General features: G+C 38.8%; 1 protein-coding gene across 1 annotated transcript in view; it reads right to left on the bottom strand.

Annotated features, from left to right (window-relative positions):
* Positions 1–632: 632 nt before the first annotated feature.
* The window catches only part of LOC100548274 (mitochondrial intermediate peptidase), a gene marked incomplete at its 5' end in the record, with an annotated part of 44,046 nt that continues 36,414 nt past the window's right edge, over positions 633–8,264 (bottom strand). The window contains 2 exons of the mRNA XM_019612068.1: positions 633–821; positions 5,366–5,440. Coding sequence (XP_019467613.1) covers positions 648–821; positions 5,366–5,440 — 249 coding nt within the window. The remainder of the gene's footprint in view (positions 822–5,365; positions 5,441–8,264) is intronic.

The following is an 8,264-nucleotide window of genomic DNA, read 5'->3' as shown; positions in this document are numbered from 1 at the left end:
ATGAAATGCAAGACAAATGCACTATTGGTCACAATGAAGATCAAAATTATGTAGTTCAGCAGAAATCGAGTTTAAGGAATACTTTCAACCTGTGTTACAGAAACAACATGAAAGAATAAATGACATACCAGAAGTCACAGCAGTACAGGGGAAAAACTCTTTGAAGTCCTACATACTGACTACTTTTCACATACTGACAGTGATGTTACATAAAAACCAACATGCAGTACAGTGTTTGCTGCCTTTCACAGACAGACCTTTACAAATCTAATATAAACCCACTTTCCTATGTATTGTTTCCAGTGCTTTCCTTGATTAGGAAAAAAAAAAAAAGAAACTACAACAAAAATAAGTTATTTAGTTCAACGTGGTAAGCTATACTCATACAAAAATAAGTGTAGAAGCTTTTCTGTGCTGTAGGGAACCTGTTTTAGCAGGGGGTTGGATGTGATGATCTCTAGAAGTCCCTTCCAACTACTACAATTCTGTGAAAAATGTGCTACTTGTCTAACTATGATTTTTAGCTAAAAATGTCCAACACTCAACTTTCTGGATAAAGTAACTAAAAGAAAGAAAACTCATTCATCATGACAATACAACAATAAGCATGTGCGTATTGGGATTTGGGTGGAGGAGAAGTAGGGGTATTAATATGCAGAATAGTGTAGCACAACTTTTTTATTTGGTACAGTTCCACTCACCGTATTAGGTACATGTGGCAATCCATAAACTTTCTCCTGTGTTTCCTTTAAAATTTCTGTGGTTGACTTCTGTAGAGGATGTTTCCCATGGTAGATTTGGTCCAAAGCAGCATAAAAGACCTAAAGACATAAAAAACATTTGTCTTAGGCATATGGTATTGGTACGTGACAATGCTTACACTAAAAATGTGAATGTTTCCAAAGGACTGTATTCATTCTGTTTGACTAAGCTATCTTCTAACATACCGAAAAGAGCTTAGCCATGACCCACAGTCATTAACGACATGGCTAGATTTGTGTCCTAGATAGAGACACTGAGCAAGAGATTCAGGCACTTAACAACACAGAACTTAAAAGACAAAGCAGAGCAAGTCCTTAGCTCTTTAAGAAAAGTGACAGCACTTACAGTAGCAAGGGTGATTGAGAATATCACCAATGGTAAGCACCATGAACAGGTCTGAAAAGCTGAACTGACAGCCCAGTAAGACTCACTTTCTTCTATCAGCCTAGGCCTCCCTGGCTCAGCACGAGTAATTTCACGCTGACATCCCTCTCCTCTCCAAAAACCCAAACCAAATACCAGGCACTTCAGCATCTGTTCACAGAATTTGGCATCCTGCTTCAGCCCAACCTTGATTCTCTGTTTTTCTAACTCCCTGTTTTGTTAGGAGCAGTTTGCAGTCGCTCCTACTGCTCTGCACAAGACGAAGCAGACTGTATGGCGGAGGACCTTTCCTAAAGGAAAATTAGGAGTCAAGTAGCTTGTGGTCAGAGAACTGGAGCAATACCTCAACTCACAGCCAGGAAGTGGGGAAACAGGAGCTGAAGGCCGGTGAAATGGCCTGCCTAAAGAACAATGCAGTAATAGAGAGCAAGGGAAATGAGTCACTGAAGCCAGCTATAAGCTTTCCCCTGATCCTGGCACATGTAAAGCGTGGGAAGCAAGCTATGAGCCAGGCCACCTGGAAAGCATTGTAAAAAAAATCCATCCCTGAAAATAAACTTGGATGAACTTTATATCCATAAGCATTCCCATCTATGAACCACAGTCCTGCGTGTTTACTCAGGCCTTTGAAATGGGAAAAGGAGACATATCCCAGGTCTGCAGGATTTTAGATAATACAGCTGAGGAGCATGCTAACACTTAACATTAAGCAGCAGTTAGACGACCATTTCTACTTGCAGTAAAATACATTTCCCAAAGGACTTAAAAATATAAAAAGGCCATCAAGTAGTTATCTATTTACGTGCAGTCTTTCCCTTCTGCAGTGACATTATTTATCAGCTTAACTCAATTCTGCAGTTCTTTCTCACTCCCAGTCCACTTAATTACTATTCATATGTAAACAGTCACGGATCTTCCAGTGAAGTTACTGCTGACTGAAAGATGCTGTATGGCAAAGGCTTTCTGAGAAGACACAGAGATTCCTGTATCTTTCCTCTTGACTAACTGATTACATGAGCCAGAAGAAAACGGAGAGACTTTATAATGAAAAAAAAAGCAGTGTTATTTTTCCCACGACAACAGACTTATTTTCTGAAAGGACAACAAAAGAACCTTTAGGCATTTTCCCTGCTGCTGAAAAATGTGCAAGCATTTTGAATTCTTTTAAAGGTCAAATCCTGCAAAGTATCTAGTCATCAATACGGAATATACTCACTGAAAAGCCTGCAGAAAAGGTATAGTCATTAACCACAGTCTTTTTAGATCGTATATTTAATGCTATAGACATACTTGGGCATCTACAGATTAAAATATGTTTTTATTCAATTGATTATTATGCTTTTACATTAGCATTAGTAACAATAGTTATACAAAGGAACGTGTGAACTTTATATTTGCCACGCAACCAACTTCTCTGGAACATTTTTTCTTAATTAATAAAGAAAATGGCCAGCCAATCTTTTTTTTCAAAATGAGTGCATATTTCTGCAGGCATTATAATTGGAAACTCCAAAAATATGGTGCTGAAAGTAGGAAATGACTAATATTATTCCGTGTGGCATTGTGGTAGTTTGGCAGGGGTTGAGATTGGCTGAACTGTAGTTACATGAGCAATTTGAGGGCAAACAGCCTGCTTAATCGCTGCGTCACTGCCAATACCAGTCACTTACTAGGCACCACAGGAATCTGATTCCAAAAGACATGAGTTTTCTTTCCTTAGTTCTAAAGCTACAGGGTCTGAAGTTACCCAAGGACAGAGGTAGCAGCAGCCTCACAGGAGGAGGTAGATGCACCTGAGGGCTAACAAGAGCAGGGAGATCACACAGCCTAGTGCATGAGATCACCACAATGGTGATCCCCAGCATCATGGAGTGTGCCAGCTCCCCTGCTGCAGGACAGGAACACTGTGTCACTTGTTCATGTGCCTCTGACAGACAGTTATTCTTATTATCCTTATTGCCCCAATGTGGTTTATTTGGTCTCAAACCTTGACAGGATTATAGCAAAAATATATTAAAAGTTGAAAATAAATCCATAACATAGAATCATAGAATGGCCTGATCAAAGATCATCTAATTTCGACCCCCCTGCTATGTGCAGGGTTGCCAACCACCAGACCAGGCTGCCCAGAACTACATCCAGCCTGGCCTTAAATGCCTCTAGGGATGGGGCATCCACAAGCTCTCTGGGCCACCTGTAATCGATGGGCATATCGATGGTACAGACACAGAATAAAAGAATGGATGCATTTGAAAGCACTTGATCCATCACTTTGGTGATTAATACAATGGCAAATTATTTGACGCTGGTGGACTTTATGTACAGAGATACTCCATTAAGCATTCTCAGGATAAATTTTCTTTTGATCCAGAATTGCTTTCTCCTCCAAAAACTCCTACATGAATTAATTATATTCTTGACCACACTCTTTCTGGATTCTCAGCTATCTCTAATGAGAGCCTTCCAGAGTGAGAAATGTGCATTTCAAAATCAGACCTGCTGAGAGGGCTCCGAATAGCTTCAGGTAGTACCCTCCAGGCTCACACAGTCAACGTTGGTCAGCAAAAACCAGCACCACACTGAAAGCATGCGTCAAAAATCCATTTAAGTTTAACCAGTGAAAAATACATGTATACCCAGGAAACAGCCTGGTTTTGATTCGTGTAGCTGACATGTCTACATTTTCAGGTCCACGCTCAAGTATTCTGATCAGTTTTAAATCACTACAAATTATGGCAAAGAGCAAACTGCAAATATTTAACTAAGTTTTGCTTTTAAATCAACTTCAGTTAACCAGCACAACTCATGTTTGTGCACAACGCTGAGATCATTTGCACACTTTTCAAACAGAAAATTTACAAGGGGATGATCTTTGGAATTGCTTCTTTCCTCATTTCAAAAACAATGGAAATCTTTTATTAAGGTATCAGCAGAGTCACCTAAGCACTAGGTCAGCTGTAGCAAGAAAATGCTTTTGACTTAAAGGGAAAGAAAAAGAGGAGAAAATGAATTTATAAAAATTCCACAGCAGAAGCTTGCAGCTAAATGCAGCCAAACTCTCACTGTAAAAAATTGTGGCCGAATGCTATAATGTTACTGTTCACATCAGAGAACTGCCCTAGTAAGACTGAAAAAAAATTATATAGACAAGATAATACTCTAAATTCCTTTTCTGTCTTTGAAGAAAAGTAACAGTGAAAATGTATTTATGAGAATGACTGATCAATCACATCTGTCCTCAGAAAATGAAGACATATGGATTTAATTACTGCCCCAAATACTGAGAGAGTGAAGTTGTACAGCTGCAGTTTAGTCACCAATTTTGGTAACTAGCTGTCTTTTAGCAACAAGTTGTCAATTTCATAGTGGACCTGCAGAAACAAGATAATTTGACTAAGGTTTATCTCTCATTCTCATTTAATGATCCAAAGGCACACAATGCTTTCTCTTCTGCAAAGAGCTCCCCCTGAATGATTTGGTGAATTTAAGAACTCAATCTTAAACCACATCTGGAAACTCTGGTACTTTGGTCCTCTTTGAAAGCTGTGGTTTTCAAGATGTTTTCCTTTAGATTTATACAGTTAGCTTTAGAATCAAAGAATCACAGAATGGCTTGGATTGGAAGGGACCCCAAGAATCATCAAGTTCCAGCCCTCCTGACACATGCAGGGCCACTAACCTCCAGATCTGTACAAGACCACATTGCCCAGGGCCCCATCCAACCTGGCCTTGAACACTTCCAGGGATGGGGCATCCACAGCCTCTCTGGGCAGCCTGTGCCAGCAAATCATCACCTCTCTGTGAAGAACTTCCCCCTGATATCTAATCTAAACCTTCTCTCCTTCAGTTTAAAACTGTTCCCAGTTGTCCTACCACTACCTACCCGAGTAGAAAGTTGATTCCCCTCCTGTTTATAATCCCCTTTTAAATACTGGAAGGCCACTATGAGGTCACCCTGCAGCCTTCTCTTCTCCAGGCTGAACAAGCCCAGCTCCCTCAGCCTGTCTTCATAAGGGATGTGCTCCAGACCTCTGATCACAGAATATGTTGATGAAAACAAGCATGAAAATGAGTATCAAAATGAAATCCTTTTCACTAATTTTTACACATCTAGGTAAGATATCTACATTAAAATGTTAAGAAAAATTAAAATATTTTCTGTATGTTTTCCATATAGAAAATATAGAAAATGTGTCCCATTAGAACACAAAGACAGTACCTGGAGTTGCATATCAGCTGCAGCACACAGCTTTTTGGACTCACACAGTCTTGACACCATGTTTTTTGGTAGTGGCTTAAAAAAAAAAATCAGAACATATTTAGAATTGTTGTAAATTTGTTAATAGTATACTTACTATTAAAAGAGACCGAGACAGGAAAAAAGGACTTGGCAATACTAAAAACATCTTTGAAAAGAAGCATTAAGGAATTAAAAATGAGGAAGGAAATCTCGTTTGCTAAAGCATGAAATGGGAAACTGAGATATCAGCAATAATTTACATAGCAATCAAATCTCAGTGTTTGTTCTTCTATGAAATGTTTCCATGTTCTCTTAGATGCCCGTTAAAAATATATGACTATCTTTAGAAATAAAGAACAATGGATTGTTCAGATCAAGTCTCCACAGGTCATCCTGACTAATCCTCAAAGTAGATATTACAATAGATTCTCCCACTGTCTTTGAGCGTAGCTCGTTTAGACTTACTTAACTTCCACTAAGCCAGCAGAGTTTTTATATAATCAAATGAGACAGCATGTGGCCTTTTACCCTTACCTGCAAAGATATGTTTGATCACATTGATCAGTCAGTATCCGTTCCTTGAAATTTTTAGCAAAGTTGAACTTATTCCACACCTGTGGCAGTAAAATTATCCATGCCACCAGAGACTGAAAGTCGGGACATTTTTCAAGTCGTTAAGCAAACTCCTCTTGACTTTCTATCCAGATATTTATAAATACATCCAAAGAACTGTTTAATGTCAGGTTTTTAAGAATATCTGTATATGAATGCTTGACCTCAGACTTCTTCCACTGCTTCCTGAAGCTTTTCAATAGATGTTTTTCCTAGTAAGCATTTTCTCTTTTTTGCCAGCAGTTTTATCAACAAACATATTAAATATGGTTAAAATAACTGTCCTCTTGCTGAAATATTTTAAAAGTTATTACAAGTTGTATAATGTATTACAGATGTTTGGTATTACACTGAACTCTAAAAGCATATCTACAATTCTACACTGTGTTGAAGTGTTTAAGAAAGAATACATCAAAGTTTACAGATACCGATGGCAGAGCTGTATGTTTAGACTCTGTGAAAATGATATTACTTCAAGACAAACAATGTTAATGTTCATAGAACAAAAACCTAACTCTGGGGAAGTAACATGTAGGTGAGGAAAATGTTATCAATTAACTCTGTGGAATCTGGAAGTTAAAGGAGATAAGGAAAACTCTCAAATTGCACAGCTGTTTTATGCAGTAACTTGCCACGGCTCGTAACCTCTTCTCCAAGACAAATGTTAGCTGGGTCAAGAATGGGATAGAACAACACCCACTATTTTGCCTGTCATAAATATGTGCAGCTGTTAAATTTCAACACACAGAATGAACCAATGAACATAAAGTCTATCCTACAATGTATCCATTTTAGGTCAGCATATTCCCAAATAAACTAATCAACTTTCGGATTATATGATGATTTCGGATTACCAAAACAAGAGTAAATAGGCTGTAATAAAGATGCTAGTTAATGAATACCTTGACATTCCATACTGGATTTAGTATTGTTCAAAATATTATATCACAGAATCACAGAATGGCCAGGGTTGGAAAGGACCTCGAAGATCATGAATCTCCAACCCCCCTGCCACATGTAGGGCCACCAACCTCCCCATTTAATGCTAGATCAGGTTGCTCAAAACCCATCCAATCTGACCTTGAACATCTCCATGGATGGGGCATCCACAACCTCTCTAGGCAGCCTGTTCCAGCACCTCACCACTCTCTCTGTAAAGAACTTCCCCCTGACATCCAACCTAAATCTTCCCTCCCTCAACTTAAAACCATTTCCCCCTGTCCTGCAGTTATCAACCCTTTCAAAGAGTTGATATTTAACGATGTAGAACACTTATTAAAGCAAGAAGCAACAGAAAAATGGAATGGCAGTAAATGTTATGCCTGAGCAATTCTCCTGGTTCTATGGACATGTCTTGTCTTCTCCCTCTACATAAGCCAAGGAGGCAAGCGCTTCAATGACTCTTCATCCTACTACGAAACCACATGTGAGTTTGCAATAACACAGTTTCAGCTGTCATGGGAGAAGCCACTGTGTAAGGAAAACTAAATGATTTTGAATATATTTCATTATTAAGCACCGAATCTCTGGAGGTGTTCACTTCCTAGTGAAGCAGTACAGTGTGAAATTAAACAAAACTAATTTCTTTGAGAGGCACTTGTATTTTTTATATAGTAAAGCATGAGAAAACTGTATAGGAATTCATTGATTGTAATTCTTCAGTGTGAAAAAGCTAAACTTCCAAAAACTTGGCAATAGCAAATATGTGTATTTTGCACAGTTAAAATTTAAGAGTGTTAAGGCCAAGAGCATTCCCACCAGCAACATCAAACCAGCTCTTCACCTTAATGGATTTTCAACTCTATATTTCAGCTACACTAAATAATGGTAAGGCGAAGTTAAGCGTACAGGTTTTCAACTGGTACACAAAATAAATAGGGGAAAAAAAAAACAAAAAAAACACTTAGACTTTGCTAATTGAAATTTTGGTAAACCACAATCCCATAGAACCTCACAGATTTGGGAAATTCAAGTTCACTGTTCACTGGGGCACAAAGCAGCAAGGTTTGGCGACACGGACAAACACCGCATGCTTCCTGGGAGAGCCAGTCAAAGCCAGCCCTGCTCAAGAAACAACTGTAGCAGCTCTGATTCCCAGCTCAGAGCTGAGCGTTTCTTACAGTCTCTCCATCAAATCAAAAAAATCACTCAACACTACTGCAAATGGCTTGACCTCAAGCCAGGGATGACCGCTGAAAAGGCAGTCTCTGCATTCATCCCTTTCTTCCTTCTGTTCTGCTTATGTCATATTCTACACCAAAGTCCT

Source organism: Meleagris gallopavo, chromosome 1, assembly GCF_000146605.3.
Source record: "Meleagris gallopavo isolate NT-WF06-2002-E0010 breed Aviagen turkey brand Nicholas breeding stock chromosome 1, Turkey_5.1, whole genome shotgun sequence".
NCBI classification, from domain to species: domain Eukaryota; kingdom Metazoa; phylum Chordata; class Aves; order Galliformes; family Phasianidae; genus Meleagris; species Meleagris gallopavo.
This window is presented reverse-complemented; position numbering and strand designations above follow the sequence as displayed.